This window comes from Hyperolius riggenbachi, chromosome 3 (assembly GCF_040937935.1).
Source record: "Hyperolius riggenbachi isolate aHypRig1 chromosome 3, aHypRig1.pri, whole genome shotgun sequence".
Classification (NCBI taxonomy): domain Eukaryota; kingdom Metazoa; phylum Chordata; class Amphibia; order Anura; family Hyperoliidae; genus Hyperolius; species Hyperolius riggenbachi.
In genome coordinates this window covers 183,909,450-183,930,497 of record NC_090648.1, presented here as the reverse complement: position 1 = coordinate 183,930,497, position 21,048 = coordinate 183,909,450, and the positions used below count along the sequence as shown (strand labels likewise).

Below are 21,048 nucleotides of genomic sequence, written 5' to 3'. Positions count from 1 at the left end.
CAGTACCAAACATCTCATTTCCCTGGATAAAGGGGACCTCACACAATACAATAAAACATTTGACACCCCCCCCCCCCCCCCTTTCATTTAAAAAAAAAAGTTTTATAGAAAAATGTAATGTTTTATTTATTTTTTTCCAAAAGTTTTATTCAGTTTCCCCCTTTATTGTAAATATTTTTATGAAGGACCGTGGTGGAAAATTCTTCATTTTTAGTCCCAAGCTATTTTTGGGGCGGTTTTGATCTCTTTTTTTTTTTTTCATTGTTGGGAGAAAATTTAACACAGGTGTGATACATAGTCCGATTTTTTCAAAAATGACAATGAATCGGGAAAATCATAATTCTCAACTTAAAAAAATGAAATTGCAGAGGAACGATCAGCTCATGCTAATCATTTCATTCACCATTTAGTTCAAATTGTGTTTTGCATTAGTCACATGAAAGTGCTATTTAAGAAAAAACTGCATATTTATCAGATGCAAGCGAATACAAAACATCTGCAGTCGTGTTAGAGGAAAGTGGGAAAACACAAAGCCACGTCCAATATAAACACAGGGATGAAAGTGATTTATAGCAAAGGTGATGCATTAGTGACCAATAGATGGCAGTGTGTGCTCAGTTTTGGTAGGTTAATAGCCTCTATGAAAAGTATTTATGTATTTTAAATGCACTTATTTTATGTAAGAACATCTGTGGAGACTGGAACATTATTTATTATCTTTATTGTAACACTTTGTGTCTGAGGTCAGTGTGTTGCAGGGTGTGACCACATACAATTCTGCATGTCTTCCAACGCATCCGCCTGTACATTTTGTGTCTAGCACCTCACTCCTAAATCCTGCAACCCACTTGTAGAGATTATGCTTCTCTCACTTTACTTCTAATGGGGCTCTCCTCCTGATGGCTGAAGTAGCAGCTAAAACTGGAGAGGAAAAGCTGCTCTTAGGGCCTGTTTCCACTATCGTGAATATACATGCGTTTTCGATTCGCATACAATTTACGTATTTAATAGGAAATTCGCATGCGGTTTCGCTATGTGAATTTTCCATGCGAAATTGCCAAGTTTTCGCAAAAAAAACCCAATGTAAAAGCACAAAGGCAATGACATGGTTAAAATCGCATACATTCAAACATATGCAAAAAAGTATGCAAATTCACGGTAAAATTTGCATACAAACTGTCACAGGAGCCCTGGTGGCTTGACCGCACTTAGCCTTCTAAACGGTGCCAGCGCACAGATCGTGCGAACTCTGGTCGCAGTCAATGCGCAGGAACCGTTAAGAGATAGCCGCAGACAAACCACGAGGGCGCCTGTGAGATACGGGTAATTACAACGTACACACGATTCCACGGTATCTGCCACCACCACTGGTATGGGCCAGTGGACCCGATTTACTGACTGACTAGTCCTGCGAATAAAACGGTTAAACACACGGTATTCTGTCTAGCCAACAACAAACAAACAGTAGCGTATCTTCAGAGACCCGGGATCAGTTCTATGTGTGCTGATAAGCAGGCTAGCGGACAGTGAATGACTTGGAGAAAGTCGTTTATTCACGCAATATAAATAATTAATATATACAGACAATTATTAAAATCACAATTATTAAGACAGTAGTAGCCAGTATGAAATAAAAAGGGAGAAAATACTTATGGTTTGTGGAAATATGTCCTTTTGTGGGAAAATCAGAAAGTTCAAGCAAAACGGTTTCAAGTTCTTAAAGCTCTTGGTTTCAATCAAAGTTCAGCAGAATTCTTTGTTCCAGGTTGCAGAAGATGCCAATCAAGATGGCCGCTAGCACATGTGTCCTTTGTTTCAGATGGGTCAGCAAAATGGCCACCAGCCTATGTCCTCTGGCTGGCCGCAGGATGTTCTCAGATGGATGGAATGGGAGGACTCGCAGCCCGCCTGCTGGCCAGGTGCTTTTGATGAAGCTGGTTTGGGGGTGTGGCAATGCCGGCCCCTCTGAGTCACCAGCCAATGCCAGTCCATTCCCTCTGAGAGATTTTAGGGCTAAACTTATGAAATGCTGTAACTCCTGAACCATACACGTTATATTTAGGGGGGTAACGGCTTCATACTTGGTGGAAAATACAGATTAATATGATATCCGACATGGCTAGTGCAGCAGATCAGGGTCCTGGGTAGATTCATACCTGGGTTGTAGGGGCCCCGGGCCCCTCTCGACGGGTATCAAGAGATCCAGCATGACCCTACAGACCAATGATACCGCTCTCATAACCACCCTATTTATTGTATTCTGTAAATGGGCAAAAGATTATATAGTACATTCATTTCTTCCTGCTAAGGCTGGAGCCAGGGTGACTGGAGTCCAGCTGTGTCGGCTTCTTGGGATCTTCCTCTATGAAAGGCCCTGTTGGCTCCTTCAATTAACATCTGAATGTGAGATCAGCTTAGACAAACTTTGAGTTTACACCTCTGGCTTAATCAGCAGTCACAGGGCCAGTCTTCCTGCCAGCTGCTAACAGGGGAAAAAAACTGCCTATTTAAAAAACAAGGAATGTCAGTCTCTAAATCAATGGCCTGACTACACTCACGGGCAATCGGCGCACTAAACCGATTGCGTTCTCGTTTCTCACGGCTGTTCCGTGACACAAACGCATACAAATTTGCATGCAAATTTGTTTACACGTTTTCCACGACGAATCCACAACGCACAAGGGGAAACGGGCCCTTACGCTTCTCACGCTGTGCCCAGAATTCCTTTACTGAAGGAGGACTCTGGTCAGAATGGTCAACATTTAGTAAGGAATACCCAGGCAACTCATAGTGAACCATAGTCTCCTACTGCGCATGCGGGGCAGCGCAAATCCACAGGCAGCGTAATCAGACACAACACCAGCGGCTATGGACTTGGACAGCATTGGAGATGGAAAGGAAGAGGAAGCTTCTGCACTGGAGACGAGCAGAGAAATGAGTGACACTGATGGCTGCTGCGGTAGGAAGGTGAGCTGGCTATCTATATTGAAAATGGGGTGGGAAAAGGAGGGATTAAGGGAGTAATCAGGCTACCTATACTAGAGGGAAAGGGGAGGGGTCATCTGGCTACCTATACTGGAGGGAAAGGGGGGAGTGGTCATCTGGATACTTATTACTGGGGAGTCATCAGGCTACCTATACTAGAGGGAAGGGGGGGAGAGGTCATCTCACAATCTATACTGAAGGGTGGCGGCTGGTGACAGTGGCCTTGGGCGGTAAAAAGTACAAATCCGGCCCTGAGTAGAACCAACTTACTGATCCTCCAAGCACCATCTTCTATGCTTCCTGTACCTCCCAGCGGCTTTCCGGAGTCCTCTGTGTGCGGGTCCCAGAATGTCATGTTTCCCGATGCGGGTCACATGACATGCTGGGAACCAAACATGAGCGCAGGAAAGCCACTGGAAGCTGAAGAAGTGTAGAAGACGGTGCCAGGAGGATCAGTAAGTTGCTTCTGCCGTGCCAAAAACTCTGCAAATGACAAAAGTACTGTCCCCATTATTCCCTCAGGCATGCTGGTTAGTTGAGACTTACAGAAGCCTGAGTTCCAGATAACGGGGACTTTGCTGTACTACATTACAATATACTGTATACTACACAGTATTGTTATGCCCTACGCTACACTATGCTATATATGGAATCTTAAGTATTGCCAGCCCTGTCATAACATCTTGCCCACCCACCCCTCCCTGCACTGCGGGGTTTGCCCACTTGTTCTTCCTGTCACCGGTGGGGCAACCCCAGGGGTCGTGACCTGGTGGCCACTACACAGCAAAGTAGACCACCATCTACTAGAAGTGGCAGCCCATAATTCCTTGCAGGGTGCTCTGGTGAAGACCCAAGGTCACTTCAACTCAATGCCCTGGGAGAGACCACTGATTTCTCTGTGATTTAAAGTGAACCAGAGATGAAGCACCCTCGTGTATTTTACCATATATATCAGTGGGAACATCAGAGAAAACACCTACCCTGCTCTCTGTTTCATTCTTCACTGCTCAGCCCGCTTGTTATCAGCCTTGATAAAATCCCCGACTGAGCATTCAGTCTGGCTTTGCTCAGAAATCATTATACCTGAGTCTGCCTTCTCTGATGTCTTTTCAAGTCCAAGCCTGCCCCCTTGTGGCTCTGCTATATATTCCTGAGCAAAGCCAGACTGAATGCTCAGTCAAGAATTTTTTTAACAAGCAAGCTGAGCGGTGAAGGATGAAACAGAGAGCAGGGTAGGTGTTTTCTCTAATGTTCCCACTGATATATATGGTAAAATACATGAATCCATACCATTAGATTCCAAACTTGTTAGAATCACCCGTCATTCACAACAAGATTATTTTATAGCGTATCTTGTAACAGAATAAGCTGGATCAAATAAGATGTACATATTTAAAATAGTCGTGTCTTACCTCTTTGGTTTACTGGATCCTTGGCTACGTATGCAACATAATCAGTTGTATCCTAAAATAAGAAAAAAAAAATAGATATATATATATATCATTTTGTTCCTAGCAGTCTAGTAAAAGCAAAATTATTAGGGTTTATTCCCAAAACTGTTGAAAAAGGCAGGTAGGAAATTAAGAGAATGTCAGTGAAGAGAAGGCAGCTTTCAATCATCTAATAATAGGCATCTGCATTTAAGCATTATGGAGCTCTCTGAGTACAGCTCACTCCACTGATTTTTTTTTTTTTTTTAATTTCCTTTAAAGATATTTTTATACAAACAAAAATAACATAAGCATCATCATCGAATGACATAGCAAAGATAAGTCCGACAGGTGTATATTACATCAATAGAGACACAGCTCCATTGTTATATAGTGATTCTAAGATGATCAGATACACACATTAACAGTGCTGTCATTTCTTGTATTAAAACACATAAACCTGGCCTGATCAATGTAAGACCCATAATCTTAACCAAAACATAAAAAAGAACTAGAAATCCCCCTTATTACAATAATGATTATTATGCAAGAATGAGCAACCAAATACAGGATGTATATAAAGTACAAAAAAAAAAAATATATCTTTATTTATAAGCCAACCATGATAAAAACAATTAAGAACAAGGCAGCCAGACCTGAGCCTTGAGCCCCTAATATATCAATATAAAAACGCAAGCACTGCGTATTAATGAGAGGTAATAAGCCTGTGTGCGCCTACCTAGGGGTCTCTGCAGAGAAAATATGTATAAGTATGTGGCAGTGTCCAAAACGGATATCTATCCAAAAATACAGAAAAATAACACAATAATTAGGGCACTATACTGCAGAGAGAAAAAGATCCCCCCAAGGGAGGCACACACATCAGTACATATGTAAATCTCAGTTTATCGCTGTCATCAATACAGAAATAAGGTGCATGTGCAGTGAAATACATAAGGTTCAATTATTATTAAACAAATAGATATGCATGTATACAAATATATATATAGTGTGCAAAAACGTATAGGGAAAGGGTAATGAGAGGATGAGATAGACAAGGAGAAAAACAATCAGGTTCAAATAGGTAAGAGGGAATATTCCCAAAAAGGGGTGCAAATAGTGAGAACAAGGTAGGATTGAGTAACAGCAAGAAAAGAGAAATTGGCTGCGCAAAGCTCACCTAATGGAGTGGATGTACGGGTCTCAGGACCAGCTGCAAGGGCGCTACCAACGCCGTCCGACTAGTTCCGCCTAAGCTGCAAGGGGACATATGTGTGGTATGTTGGCGCAGTTTAAATAGATCCACAGGACGCGGCCGCGTCACTGGCTTGACCCTACGTGCCGTCAAACGTCAGCACGCGGGGTCAGCCATACGTATAATGGGACGCATACGTTGGTGTGGTACGCATAACAAATACAGAAGTCCGCCATCTAGTGGGCAGAAAGAAAAAGGCATATAGAAAGACATTGAGAATAATTGTAGACTGAACAATAAGAATCTGGCCGCCATCTAGTGGACAAAGATGAGCAATACAAGTACAAAAAACAAAGAGATTAAGTACAATACACAACATCCCACAATTAGTGGATAAAACAAATCCAACAATGTAGATAAAAATTCTGAATGTCCTCATAGGACCAGACCAAATGAGGCACCCATATTGGAAAGTCTATATCCGATGAGCAGGGAATAGCTTAGTGGATACACGAGACTTGGTCCTAGGTAACAGAGCTCGATCCGAGGCGATAAAATATCATGATCAGGGCATCCTAAGTCAAAGCTAGTTTATAGATCCAGCGTAATTCCAGTTGTAATAATTTAGTAATATGATTTCCACCTCTGTTGTTAAGTTGCAGCTTCTGAAGTCCAATCACCTTCCAATTTTCTATTTTACTGAATGGACATATCAAGGAATGTGATGCAACAGTAGTAAGTATTTTATTGTCCACATGGTCTCTAAACGCTAGTTTTATATTAGAACGATGCTTTTGTATCCTAAATTTAAGGGGGTTTTTTGTTTGTCCCACATATCTCTTGTTGCAACCACATTCGAGTAAGTACACCACCCATGGGGTTTGACAGTTAATGAAGTCGTGCAATACTATCTGCGAACTATCTGAATGGTTGCGTATGCTCTTAGTCGGTTGCATCAGTGAACAGATGGAACAGTTACCGCAAGAATAGCTGCCTCTTGCACTCAAAGGTCTTTGTGGATGTGTATAATGACTATGACACAGTTTGTCCTTTAGACTAGGTGCCCTCTTAGCTGTTATCGAAGGTCTTGGGGTAATAAATTGTTTAATCGTGGGATCACTTAGTAGAATCTTCCAGTGGTTATTCAAAATGCCATAGATCTCATTCCAATTTTCATTATATGGTGTAGTCAGTCTGACCAGACTCTCACGTTTGGTATCATGTTTCTTGGTTTGTAATAGGCTTTCTCTTGGTGTAAATCTAGCTCGTCTCCAAGCTTGTCTAATATATTTATTAGGATAGCCTCTGTCCCTGAACCTATCTGCCAGTCTACCAGCTTCTCTTTCAAATTCCTCATCATTGGTGCAATTGCGTCTAACCCTCAAAAATTGTCCAATTGGTATACCCCGCTTAGTAGCTGAGGTGTGGAAGGAAGAGTAATGTAAAAGGCTATTGACAGCCGTGGCCTTTCGGTATAATGTTGTATTGAGTTGTCCCTCTGGTCCTTTCATGATCTTGATATCCAAAAAGCATACTTCTTTCTGTCAGCAATCAGAACATGCAGAAAAATTGCTGCACTCAGCAAATGAAAAACTATCCGAAGTGCCAAATTATGCAGCTGCTCCGTACTTAACTCTTCACTGCTCCAGGTCTATCCCACACCTGCACTTCACATAATCCTACAGCTGTCACTCTCTTTACTGTACAATAGCAAGAGCCCTCCAGACCATAATCTTAACCAAAACAGGAACAAACTAACAAAACATTCTATCTGCACGGAGCACTAATCCTGCACAAAGCCCATGTAAGGATTGAGCGTCCCAATCAGGTGTGACCCCCCCCCCTTCCCGTCAGCTTATGTGTGCCCATGTATACTGAAATATCTCCTGCCACCTCCAGGGAAACTCTCCAACCGGCCACCTTTATCTCTTCTTATTGCCAACCCCTCTAGTACTTTATTAAAACCCTCGGACCCCCGTAACATGTCCCAGAATGACCACGTCTTTTTATAGGCTTCATCTCTGTTCAGAGCTGTGAGGGCCAGGTCCTCCATCAGTTGCACTTGACCAAGCTCTTTTACAAAATCCACGGAACAGGGTGGAGAAGTATCTCGCCATTTTTGGATTAGTACACATAAGTAAGCAGCAATCAAAATATGTCTAACTATTGACTTTTTGTAAGATTTCATAGACCATGTAGGAGGTAAAATGTGGGTTAAAATGGTGTGTCTTGATCTGTAACATGTCTCAGGATTCGTTCAACCCTGCCCCAAAACTCTTTTAGGATCGTACAAGTCCAAAGGAGGTGCAATAGAGAATTTGGCACATTTTTACATCTCCAGCACTTATCATCTTGTACATGATAGATATTGTTTACATTGAGTGGTGTATAGTACCAATGTGGGAGCATTTTGTAATTCATTTCTTGGATTCTGGCAGAAATTGTCTTGTGGGCAAATATACACATTCTCTCCCTTTTTGCCTGTGTGTATTGATCTCTCCCATTTGTCAATAAAGGGTAGTTCATGACCTGACTGGGTAAGTAGCAAAAGATAAAGCTTGGACAGGGTTTTTTCCATTGGATTTGCTCCCCAACTTAAATCTTTAAATTTAGTTTGTTGTCTCAATTGAGACTTCCTCACCCCTAAACACCTCAAAAGATGTTCGATTTGAAAATAACCCCACCAATCTATCCCCTGGATTTCTATGGACTCCTAATTCAGTAAATCGCCCCATTGTAGTTATTTCTGTGCACACAGAACCAATAACCTCTGAAAGTGGTATTACACACATCATAAAAATAGCTTTCCCTGTACCCAGGGGGAGGCAGAGAACTTTCTCTGTGTTGTTTGCTCATCAATATTTAATTACAAGACTATCTGATAATTTGGCAAAAAAAGGGAGAGAATGTGTACATTTCCTTCCCCCCAAGCAGGAAGTGACCGCAAGCGCGCATCACTTCCTGCTTGACCCAATGCCAGATGAGGAATACCGATTTATGCGGTATTGCCCTAAGGCCTGTCTCTGGTGGTGCAATGCGGTGCAGCGGAAATGAAACCGGCCTCAAGGAACAGTTAGTGACATGTTCATCAATATCCCTGGTAAAATACTGTTGAAAATGTGTCAGCAGTATAAAAATAAACTAATAAGAGATGGCACAGGAGGCAGGTCTGGGGAAACTGGCTTAGCTGAAACACAATCTATGTCGAAAGCATGGTTTGTTTGATTTTTTTTTAATCAAAGTATGAACATATCTATCAGTTTATCCATGTTACTATACTGTATCCATGTTTCTTTACTGACACTTGCATTTGTGCTGCCCATTGTATAACACTTTAAAATACGTGATGTGACAACACTGCTCTGGCAAGGCAAATTCACTTATTTTCCATGTTACATCACTGCTCTCAATATTGCTATTATCTGAATACCATAACAGAATAAGTATGTATGTGTAAATAATATACTTACAGGATCTCCTCCAGAAGCAAATGATATTGACTGCATATGATGGTTGGCAACTACCTATGAAGAAAGAAAAATATAGTGGCATTTATAAATATTCCTTAAAGGCTCTGATAGAGATATCTGCATGAAGTCCATTTCAATGTGCCTGATCTGTTTTCCACCGATCTGTTTTCCTAGTGCCTCTGGCCGCGACTGAGTTTGGCCTTTTTCTGGCTGATCTTTGTGAAAGGCCCGTCTGAATTGTGGATCTTGTAAGTAGGCAAAGTGGTGCTGATTTGCTTTTAATTGTAATAAATCAATGCTCTATTGGAGGACAAAACAGCTTTGATTCTTTTACTAGATCTAAACTGTGTTATTTCATTTTGTATTAAGGTTCACTTATCTATGGGATGTTCACTAGGGCTGCAGAGCACCTTTGCTTTGGCATTGGCTGTTGTTAGCTAAATAACTATATTCCTTGCTTGCCTGAACCATTCTCCTTTAGACAAAATAGAGAATAACTTTGCACAAACTCAAGGCATACAGCCAGAATCCTAAAGCCTCTCATGCACATACTAGCCTCAGCCAAGGTAGCCATTTGAGAATCTAGGATGTGTATGGGGTCTTCAAGGATGGGTAAAGATCTGGTGTACCAGTTGTTTAAACATTGACTTACAAGCTTGCTATTCCCCTAATTGCCCTGCCCATCACAACTCTTATTAGCATTTTTGGTAATACAGTATTCACTACATCTTCCTATGACATTTTCAACAGTCACTGAAGCTTCTGGAAACCTTTTAGTGCTCAATATGCCTTCCTGTAACACATCAGTGGTCACTGCAACTTCAAATAACATGGTAGTAGTCATTCTGTCTTCTTGTAACATCTTAGTGGTCCTGTGAAATGCCATTAGTCATTCTACCTGTAACATGGTAGTGGTCCCTCAGTCTCGCATGCTAGCAATCACTGATTTCTCCTGTAACAAGTGACTGCACAGTGGGAGTGGGGTTGTACTTAAAGGGACCCTGAGCAGAGCTTCAAAATTGGCACTTACCTGGGGCTTCCGCTAGCCCCCGTAGCCTGCCAGGGCCCTCAGCATCCTCCGGGTCCCCTCCGTGGTCCCGACAGCCCCGTTAGTGCCGCAACTTTGGCCAAAGTCGTGCACAACTGTGCTTGTGCAGCCAGTGCACCCTGCTTGCTCAATCACGCACACTTCGCTTTAAGCATTCTGCACATGCGCAGTTCAGTCTTTTGAGAACCCCGCATGTGCAGGAGGCTTGCGTGATCGAGTCAGGTGCGCGGCAGAAGTCGCTGCACTAACAGGGCTGCCAGTGGGACCGCGGAGGGGACCCAGAGGATGCTGAGGGACCTTGCGGGCTATGGGGGCTGGAGGAAGCCTGAAGTAAGTGCCGATTTTCATTTTAAAGCTCTGTCCAGGGTCCCTTTAAACATCTTTTGCTTTGAGTCCAAGGAACCTTTTAACGGCATTGAATCACAACAAGCAGACAAGAAACATAACTTTTCAAAGTATGTACAGTATTATTATTATTGCTTTATGTAGCGCAGGCAGGATCTTCTGTGGCGCTCTGCAACAGCATACAGGGTATAACAATACAAAATCATCAATTCAACAGTTAATACAAGAAAGTTGTAGATTATCCCTGATGCAGTGAACAAATCAACTCCAGATTTTACACAGGGGTGGGAGGTATGCGCACACATTACACAGCATTGTGAGACTAATGGGGAAGACAGTATATGGCATTGGGGCAGCTAACCCTATGGGCCATGATATATTTCATTTGCAGAGGACCATAGCTAACGCTACACTAAAGTGGACAGAAATTCTTCAGCTTGTAGAAATGTATTCAGCTCATCACGTAGAGGACAGGTTTACAATAATTTTTAAATCAAGTACTGTTAAATTGTGTTATTTTATAGGAATTGAGGTCTGTCTACTGTAATATTTCTGATGTTTGATAGCCTGAGGCCACTCAATGTCATTCGGCCAAGATGCTGAAACAATACTTTCTCTGTGCAACGAGAGTAAGGAGACAAGTCGGCAGTCTGTTTATCTGTCTTGAGAAGCATATGATGCAAAGTCACTCAGGTCAGCCGCAATACATTCTGTGTTTCTACATTGCTCAGTGATCATCTGAGAGCAAACAAGTATCTGGCCTTTGATACAGATTAGTTTTGTGGTCATTAGCATTACATGGTAACTCCAACCCAAATATCGGAGTAAGAAAAAAATAAAACCTTTGCCAGTTTTTTTATTTCCAAGTTCAGCTAATAGACACATATTATTTAGCCAGTAACTGAGAATTCTCTGATTATAATCAATCAAGACTATGACTATGCACAGTTGATCTGGCACTGTTGAAGATACAATTTGGTGCAGTATATAACTGCTTTTGGTTAGCTTACTGTTCCTTTGCCAGTAACTGATCTGTGAATAATGTTAATTATTCATCAAGTATTGGCCGATACACTAAACCTTTTTCATGACTTAAAGTTCAGCAGGAATGTGGTAAATGTATATAAATTACCACTGATTAGTACACCTTATCGGATGCTTGATTTACTTTTGTAACATGAGATTTATCTTACAAGCAAGTTAGCACAATAAAGGTAGCCATAGATCTAGCAATTCTGATTCAATCAACAAAGCGATCAACTTTATTGGGGAATCAACTTAAGTATAGTTGATCGAAAGTCGATCAACTAGTAACCCACACACTACAAACGATTCCTATGCGATTCACCTTCACTAATCGATCTGACCAATGTTGTGTCTCCATGTTCTGAATGATTCCTTACTGTTGTGTTGGCTTGATGTAGGATTCGAACCCTGGTCATAGGCTCAAATTTCACATCAAAGGCAACAGCCTTACCAGTACGCTATACAGCTGATGTGGCTTCCTGAGTCTATTGGCTCAGTTTCCACGTGTAATGAGGAGTCCTATGTATCGATTGCAGTCTTCTTCTTCCTTGACTGAAAAGACATGGCGTTTAGCTTCTAATAGCTTTAAGTTCTGATGCTCAAGTGGTGTAATAGGTCTATTAATCCACATGAAGCGGTTACATCAGTGATGTCACTGATCTAACAATGTTAGTCAAGCTGAAAAGAGTGCAATCAACATAGATGACAGTGTGCTTCAAACAAGATGAGTAGAGTTTTTAAGTAGGCTGGAAGAAGACTTCAAGTAACTCCAAAGGGGTACTGCAACAATAAATATGGCAAAAGGCTTAAAGAGAACCTGAAGTGGGAGGAATACGGAAGCGGTCATCTTTATTTCTTTATAAACAATGCCAGTTGCCTGGCTTTCATGCAAAGCTTTTGGGTTTAGTTGTTTTTAAAGGACCTCTGTCATGAAAATCTTAAAATTTAAAATACATGTAAATACACATACAAATAAGAAGTACATTTCTTCCAGAGTAAAATGAGCCATAAATTACTTTTCTCCTATGTTGCTGTCACTTACAGTAAGTAGTAGAAATATGACATTACCGACAGATTTTGGACTAGCCCATCTTCTCATAGGGGGTTCTTAGGGTTATCTTTATTTTTAAAAGTACTTAGTGAATGGCATTTGCTCCTTCCAACTGCCAAAAAAGTGTACAGTGAGCAGGGAGACTGGCCAGCATCTTTGTATAAATCTTTTTCAGGGAATGTCTTTATAAAGAATAAAGGCCATGCTGAGAATCCCCCATGAAGAGATGGACTAACCCAAAACCTGTCGGTAATGTCAGATTTCTACTGCCTACTGTAAGTGACGGCAACATGGTAGAAAAGTCATTTATGGCTCATTTTACTCAGGAAGAAATGTACTTCTTATTTATATGTATTTTAAATTTTAAGAGTTTTTTGACAGTTCCTCTTTAAGCCACACACCTGAAACAAGCATGCAACCAGTGGAGTCAAACCAGAGTCAAAGCATCTGATCTGTATGCTCATTCTGGGCCAGTGACTTAAACCATTGGGGCTCGTTCACATTATATGTGCTGCCATACGCATTTGGCAGCGTGTAAGGTGTGTGACATGATGCAAGAACGGCAGTGGTGCATAGACAGCATTTCTGCCGTTCAGATCATGGGCGCTGTGCTGTGCAGCAGTGCGATGCGCTATCACACTGCTGCATGCACTTCGGGACCGGAGTGCACAATTAGGGGTTTTCCCATTATAGATAGCCAGGCATAGGTATCCCTAGTATAGATAGCAAGGCTAAGGTGTCCCCAGTATAGGTAGGCAGCAATTACCTTCCATAGTTAAAGCAAGGAGCAACTCTCCCCACCATCCAGCCTCGCATTGCTACTAAGTTCCGGGTCCCGGCTTGATGGCTGAGTGGATCTTCTTCTTCTGCCGCCACCTAGTGATCACTACAATCAATGGCAATCGTAGTGAACACATGATCAGGAGCCAATCAGCATGTCATATGACAGCTAAAACTCTCCATTCAGCTGCGCGCTGCTGGACCAAGGAATGTTACAGTTACACGCCACACATATCCCTCACACACCTGAGTGCTGTGTATCTATGCAAAAATTTGGAAATGTAAATGTAAGTTGAGTGTTGAATGTTGTCTCTGTATGTAATATCTGATATAGTGTTGATCCTTTTGATGTATTCTGTGTACCCTATCCTACCTGTATCTGTACGTGCCAAGACCAATTCCGGGCACGACCCAGTCGTGCTTGGCGAAAATAAAGATTCTGATTCTGATTTAGCAGCACAGGACGTAACTGTAACGTGCTTGGTCCCAAAGGGATAAACTAACAATTTCCACCTAAACAATGTTTATTTCACAGAACGCAAGTCCATTTTTGCAGTCATTGCTGAACACTTGCTCCTAAGTCCTTATGTCCCACATAAAACAGTCTAGCAGCATCTGAAAAGCTGTCATTAATCTTTGTTAATCCCAAACAAGATCATTTATGCATGATTTTGCATATGTGCTGCTATTTATGCATAGTATTCAGCACCACACCCTAGCAAGGCCCTTTTCACATCTTATTTAAAAGAATGCCCTTTAGGCCACTGGCAAGCAAGAGAATATGCAAATATTTCACAATACTTTTTCAGCACTCTGCAGTTGGAAAAGTGCCAAAAAGTTTTTGAAACAGAAGATCAAAAATAATCTCCTAGTTGGAAAAAAAAGGAGAAAAAGTAAAATGTATAAGGCCCCAGGTGTTTTAACAGATTAGATGTTAGTTTCCTTAAAAAAACAAAACAAAAAAAACAATGGAATGAAACTCTATTGACACTAAGCTATATCCAATCAATATAACTATCACAATATCAAACACACATCAGTAGGGAAAAGCATTCTTTTTAAGGTTGGCAGGGGGAGTAAGTAGAAATGAAGAAAACGGGTCTGCACTCTTAAATGGTGCGAGAAGGTTGTTAAATTTTGGGATGTGTACTAAGCACAAGAGCAAATAAATACAACCAACATATACACAGGGGAGTTAGTAGATATATTTCCTATTGTTTTATGCTGAGTCAAGTAATACAAAGCTAGTGATGGCAACAATCAGATTGATATTCCATCAGATGTATGCTGGAATGAGATGGAATATCAAGTCGTGTTCGGTGGTACCCAAATAAACAATTTCAGTCCGATATGCATTGTGTGCCTGATCTAAAGCACATCTGATAATGTCTTTTCTCATGGCCATTCTATGTTAGTGAATCAAAAGTTAAAGTGAAGTCAGTGAAAACATAAAAATATAAGATAAAATGAACATTATACAGGCTTTAAAGAAGTTTAGTGCATGAGGAGTTCATGTATTTTTCCTCTTGTCTATACAAAAACATTTCACCACATAGAAACTATAAAAGCTCCCAACATAAATTGTGATTGACTAGTGATATTACTTTTCTCTTATTTTGACTAATTCTTGCTTGCTGGGTGCTGAAAACACAATACCAGTACAGTAAAACTTTGGTTGAGGGCGCTTACAAAGACAAGCAAGAGTGGGGTGAGCCAATATATTGCAATGATTCTGTGAGTTATAGTGAAAGTCTTCCTACACAATAAGCCTCATCCTCTTTTTTCCACCAAGCATAAATATTTTCAAATGTAAAGTACTAGTTAATTTGTTTTGCTGTGTGCATTTTTACTTTATACAGTACAGTTCTTTGTATTAAATATTTTTTATGAATGTTTTTGGATTGTGGAATCTCAGTTTCCATTAATTTGTATGGGGAAATTTTGGGTTACAAGCATGTTTCCAGAACTAATAATTATCCTCACAACACAAGGTGTCGCTGCATATAAATAAGGTGTAATGCAAGAGAACACATGGGAACAGTTTACTGCATGAAGAGCACAGAATGTTTGCACAATGACACATTACTCCAGGTTGTCTTCCCTCACATACCTGCTCAGTGTTCACATCTGTCAGTGTAAGGCTGTTTGTGGAGATGGTCAACTTGACGTTCATCCCTGAAAACTGGAGGTTGCTTTTTCCCAGGATGGAGGACAAAAATTTTAGAGGCGGCTAAAGAAACGAGGAGGAAATATGAGTTTGTCAACAAGCACCCACTGCGTAAATGTGAGTCTAAATGAGTAAACCAAAATTCAACAGCAAAATTACCTGATTTTTAATAAAATAATAGTTATTTATCTATATCTACATAGTATTTAAAACCAAGCCAAAATTGCTCAATGATCAAAAATACAAATAGCCTAGATTACTGGATTTTTCTTCCATTTGATGAGTTTACACAAACCAACAGCCCGTCGTTTACATACAATCAGCTAAAATGTTACCTGAATGTGTAAAAAGTAGGCTTCTTATGTGATCCAAATATTTCTCCTATTTGTATTCCCTATATTTATTTTCTCTTTCCTTGTAACACAAGCAACCCACAGTACCAATGAGAGATGTGGCAGCTTGTAATGATTCTCGGAGCAAACAGAACCTATATTTCAGGGGGTGATTTACCTAGAGGAGAGAAATGTTGAGCAAAATGCATCAACTAGTCAGAGCTTGGGGCAAACTACCAGGTTTTCTCTGTTAAAGGACAATAGGGCTGTGATTGCCTAACTTTTGCGCTGGCTCTCTTTGAACTGATCTTGATATCTCCAGCTGTGCAGATGTTGCAATACAGATGAAAGTGAACACTAAAAAAGCAAAACACACCATAAAATAAAATTAGCTCTTTCATCAAACGTGTTTATGCATCCTCCACTCCTATTTTTATATGGTGCGGATTTCATAACGTTGATTACACATTTTAACTTTTCCATCATTTGTTGCTTGCCCCGGTTATGAAACCAGAAACATTTCTGAGAGATGATGGATTACATGGTAATTATAACATTACTTATTTCTCTATAAAGTTTCTTCCCTCTTTCTAGACACAAACAGTATACAGCTGCAAAAAAACAAAAGAGCTTTTGAAGCCATATGACAGCTCACATGATAAATTAAGTTTTCGTGTATAACTTCCTAGTGGTATAACCCTCGGCCCATCCCTGGGAAATTATATAACTTCCACCAACTCTCTAATGGCATTGGCTATCACCATTTATATTGTAATTTTCTATGATGTTTGCATACGCCCCAATTAACCAGTGGCGGCGCCAGGGGGGTGCTTGGGGGTGTACCCCCAAGGCACCCCCTGGCGTGAACTGACTTCAGGCGTCTAAGAGATGCCGAGTCAGTTCACAGCGGCAGCCCGAAGCAGCAGAGCAGGGCTACGGTAAGATGGCCGCCCGAAGCCCTGCTCTGCAGACTTGGAGTCTGCAGTGCAGGGCTTCGGGCGGCCATTTTCCCGTAGCCCTGCTCGGCGGGTAATGCAGGCTGCAGGCAGGAAGTCACGTGAAGGAAGAGGATCGTGGGAGCTCCAAGGAGGTCGGGAGAGGAGGAGGTCGGAACAGGAGGTCTTCTGACTAGGTGAGTAAATGGGTTTTTCTTTTCTTTTTCAGGTGGTGCTGCTGATTGTGGTGGTCAGAACTGCTGAGCATTGTGCATATTGGGGTCAGATCTGCTGAGCATTGTGCATATTGGGGTCAGAACTGCTGAGCATTGTGCATATTGGGGTCAGAACTGCTGAGCATTGTGCATATTGGGGTCAGATCTGCTGTGCATTGTGCATATTGGGGTCATATCTGCTGTGCATTGTGCATATTGTGGTCAGATCTGCTGAGGATTGTACATATTGGGGTCATATCTGATAAGGATTGTGCATATTGGGGCCATATCTGATAACGATTGTGCATATTGGGGTCATATCTGATAACGATTGTGCATATTGGGGTCATATCTGATAACGATTGTGCATATTGGGGTCATATCTGATAACGATTGTGCATATTGGGGTCATATCTGATAACGATTGTGCATATTGGAGTCATATCTGATAACGATTGTGCATATTGGGTCATATCTGATAACGATTGTGCATATTGTGGTCATATCTGATAACGATTGTGCATATTGGAGTCATATCTGATAACGATTGTGCATATTGGGGTCATATCTGATAACGATTGTGCATATTGGGGTCATATCTGATAATGGTTGTTCATATTGGGGTCAGATCTGATAATGATTGTTCATATTGGGGTCATATCTGATAACGGTTGTGCATATTGGGGTCATATCTGATAACGGTTGTGCATATTGGGGTCGTATCTGATAACGATTGTCCATATTGGGGGCATATCTGATAACAATTGTGGATATTGGGGTCATATCTGATAACGATTGTGCATATTGGGGTCATATCTGATAACGATTGTGCATATTGGGGTCATATCTGATAACGGGTTTGCATATTGGGGTCATATCTGATAACGATTGTGCATATTGGGGTCATATCTGATAACGATTGTGCATATTGGGGTCATATCTGATAACGGTTGTGCATATTGGGGTTATTGAACATGTTTTTTGTTCAAATCTGCTCACATTACGTGTATTTTCTTGAGATAACCTGCACAATTATGTGAATTTTCTGAGGAAAGGGTCACCAAAACTTGGGCCCTCTGTCTTTGCGTTGTACTTTTAAAGGGAACCCGAGGTGAGAATAATATTGAGGCTGCCATATTTATCTCCTTTTAAGCAATACCAGCTGCTTGGCTGCCGTGTTGGTCCCCTGCCTCTAATTCTTTCAACCATAGACCCTGAACAAGCATGCAGCAGGTCAGGGGTTTCTGACAATATTGTCAGAACTGACAAGATTAGCTGCATGCTTGTTTCTGGTGTAATTCAGTTCACTACTGCAGCCAAATAGATCAGCAGGGCTGCCAGGCAACTAGAATTGTTTAAAAAGGAAATAAATATGGCAGCCACCATATCACTCTCACCCTGGGTTCACTTTAAATTACAGTTAGCCCGGCCCCCATCCGGTCATGACCACGCCCATTTTTTCGCCGGGGCGCGCAGGTTGTAGCCACACCCATTTTTTGCCGCGGGTCGTCAGCTCCCCCGGAAATTGGTCCAGCACCTGCATAGAACCCCCTAAAAAAAAATACTGGAGCCGCCACTGCAATTAACCAAACTTCTCGATATGGTAGATTATAGTTTTTGATGATGAACCATTGGACCAACACAAAACTAACCAAAAACCCATAACATTTTACCAAAATGACACACAACCTAAAAGGGCCCTCCAGCTCCTACTCAGGCACTGTAACCAACAGGAGAATTCAAGTTCTATTAGTTTTCTATTACCCTTACAGAGTGGGGCAGTGGGAAGGCTTTGTATGTTATTACACTGAAATGTCTGTAAGAGCCAACTATAAACAGCCACACTATTTATAAGGAAAATACAATCTTAGCACAACTCTGATTATTATTTTCTAGTTTAAAGTATATGGGATATTTAAATAGCAGCCCACTCAGACCTATGTTCAGTATTTTAATGACACCATTTTTGATATCTCCCTTCATTAATTGCTTCCCAAACCATGGACTTCCCATCTTCTTACTACAGCTAGGGGAGTATTACTCCTCATAATGTATTTTCTACAGTCATAAGGGCACACAGACTTGAAAAATGCTGGGTGCAAAATGTTATTCAAATGAATTCCCTACTTAAAGGACCTGTGTTGCAAAAATCTTAAAATTTAAAATATATGTAAACATATACAATTAAGAAGTACGTTTTTTCCAGAGTAAAATGAGCCATAAATTACCTTTCTCCCATGCTGCTGTCACTTACAGTAGGTAGTAGAAATCTGAGAGAACTGACAGATTTTGGACTAGCCCATCTCCTCATGGGGGGTTTGCAGTGATTTCTTTATTTTCAAAATGCACTTAGTAAATGGCAGTTGCTCCTTCCAAGTGCCAAAAAGTGTATGGTGAGCATGGAGGCTGATCAGTATCTTTGTATAAATCTTTTTCTGGGAGAGCCTTTATAAAGAATAAAGGCCATGCTGAGAATCCCCTATGGAAAGATGGACTAGCCCAAAACCTGTCAGTAATGTCAGATTTCTACTACCTACTGTAAGCGACAGCAACATAGGAGAAAAGTAATTTATGGCTCATATTACTCAGGAAGAAACGTACTTATTATTTGTACATCTTTTTTTATTTGTACATCTTTTTTTAAGCCTCTTTAAGGCTTGTGTTGTTGTTAATGCATATTATGTGGAAATATCATCATCTGTAATGCACAAAGTGTGCATTGTCTATAAACTATTTTATTTCTCTCTTTTTTTTTTTTTTTTTTTTTTTACGGGCTGGCTGTTTGGACGGATTTGCAATGCTGACTTCCTGTTCTTGGCTGAACTGAACAGCAGCCAGCCTGTGTTCTGTCCAAATTCTCCTCATCCCATCATCGTCCAAAGGATACAGTCAGGGAGGAACTGGGAGGAGGCAATCTTCCCATGTAGACACAACAAACAGCTGACCCAACCCACAGGCGAGAGTAGTGGGAGGAGGCGAGTGGGGTCACTTGTTGGCTCTATGCAGAGGTAGGGAATGCCCACTCTCACACTGATGCCTGGTTCATGTGAATTCATTTTCAAATGATATTTGTCTGGATCACCTGCCTCAAATATGAAAAATATACATGTAATTGGTCTGTCCCTTATTCAACCTAGGAGGTGAATTAGCGTTTTAATACTTAAGCTGGCCACTAACGGTCCAATTTCTAGCGAAAAATCGTTCGAGCGATCAGATATTCTGATCGGATTGGTTGTAAATAATCTCCATTGGTGGACACAATCGATTATGAACGAGTGAAAAAAATGTCGCCCGAATGAATTTTCGTCGAACGAAAATTTGGATTTTCTTGGTGGTCGTGATAGATAGGAAGCAATGATTGGTTAGTTGATGGTGTAGTGAACGATTTTTCGTCCGATCAGAATTTCTGATCGCTCGAACGATTTTTCGCTAGAAATTGGACTGTTAGTGGCCAGCTTTACAAATACAACAATCAATCTGCTGTGCAGTGCTGGAGTGCTCCAGCTGTTATATAAACCAATACTGAAGTGAAGGATGAGTGCCTGGCTGTCCTTCTAATATTACAGCCAAGTTGGAAGTCCTTCTTGTAAAGGTGCCCACTAACTGTCCAATTTCTAGCGAAAAATCGTTCGAGCGATCAGAAATTCTGATCGGACGAAAAATCGTTCACTACACCATCAACTAACCAATCTTTGCTTCCTATCTATCACGATCACCAAGAAAATCCAAAGTTTTGTTCGACGAAAATTCATTCGGGCGACATTTTTTTCACTCGTTCATAATCGATTGTGCCCACCAATGGAGATTATTTACAACCAATCCGATCAGAATTTCTGATCGCTCAAACGATTTTTCGCTAGAAATTGGACCGTTAGGGGCCAGCTTAAGATTTATCTGTTCTCTGCATTGAATACTTGGTTTTCAAGTGTCTTTACTTTATTCTACATTTGTCATAATTACTGCTCTGCCATGAGCAGCACAACACAGTGTCTGAGTCTGGCATCCCCACTGCTTCTGCCACTTCCCCCTCCTGGATCTTCTCTGTAGTGTAGTCCAGTTGAGTGTAGCT

The 21,048-nt window shown here is 41.1% G+C and overlaps 1 protein-coding gene and 1 long non-coding RNA gene across 2 annotated transcripts in view; one reads left to right on the top strand and one right to left on the bottom strand.

Annotated features, from left to right (window-relative positions):
• The window catches only part of LOC137561247 (uncharacterized), a 79,385-nt gene extending 70,158 nt beyond the window's left edge, over positions 1-9,227 (top strand). Inside the window, exon 3 of the long non-coding RNA XR_011029946.1 lies at positions 9,083-9,227. This is a non-coding gene — a long non-coding RNA (uncharacterized lncRNA). The remainder of the gene's footprint in view (positions 1-9,082) is intronic.
• SHC4 (SHC adaptor protein 4) overlaps positions 1-21,048 on the bottom strand; it is a 130,050-nt gene that overhangs the window by 38,074 nt on the left and 70,928 nt on the right. Inside the window, exons 4-6 of the mRNA XM_068272512.1 lie at positions 15,441-15,560; positions 9,081-9,134; positions 4,398-4,449 (exon numbers count right to left, since the gene is read on the bottom strand). Coding sequence (XP_068128613.1) covers positions 4,398-4,449; positions 9,081-9,134; positions 15,441-15,560 — 226 coding nt within the window. The remainder of the gene's footprint in view (positions 1-4,397; positions 4,450-9,080; positions 9,135-15,440; positions 15,561-21,048) is intronic.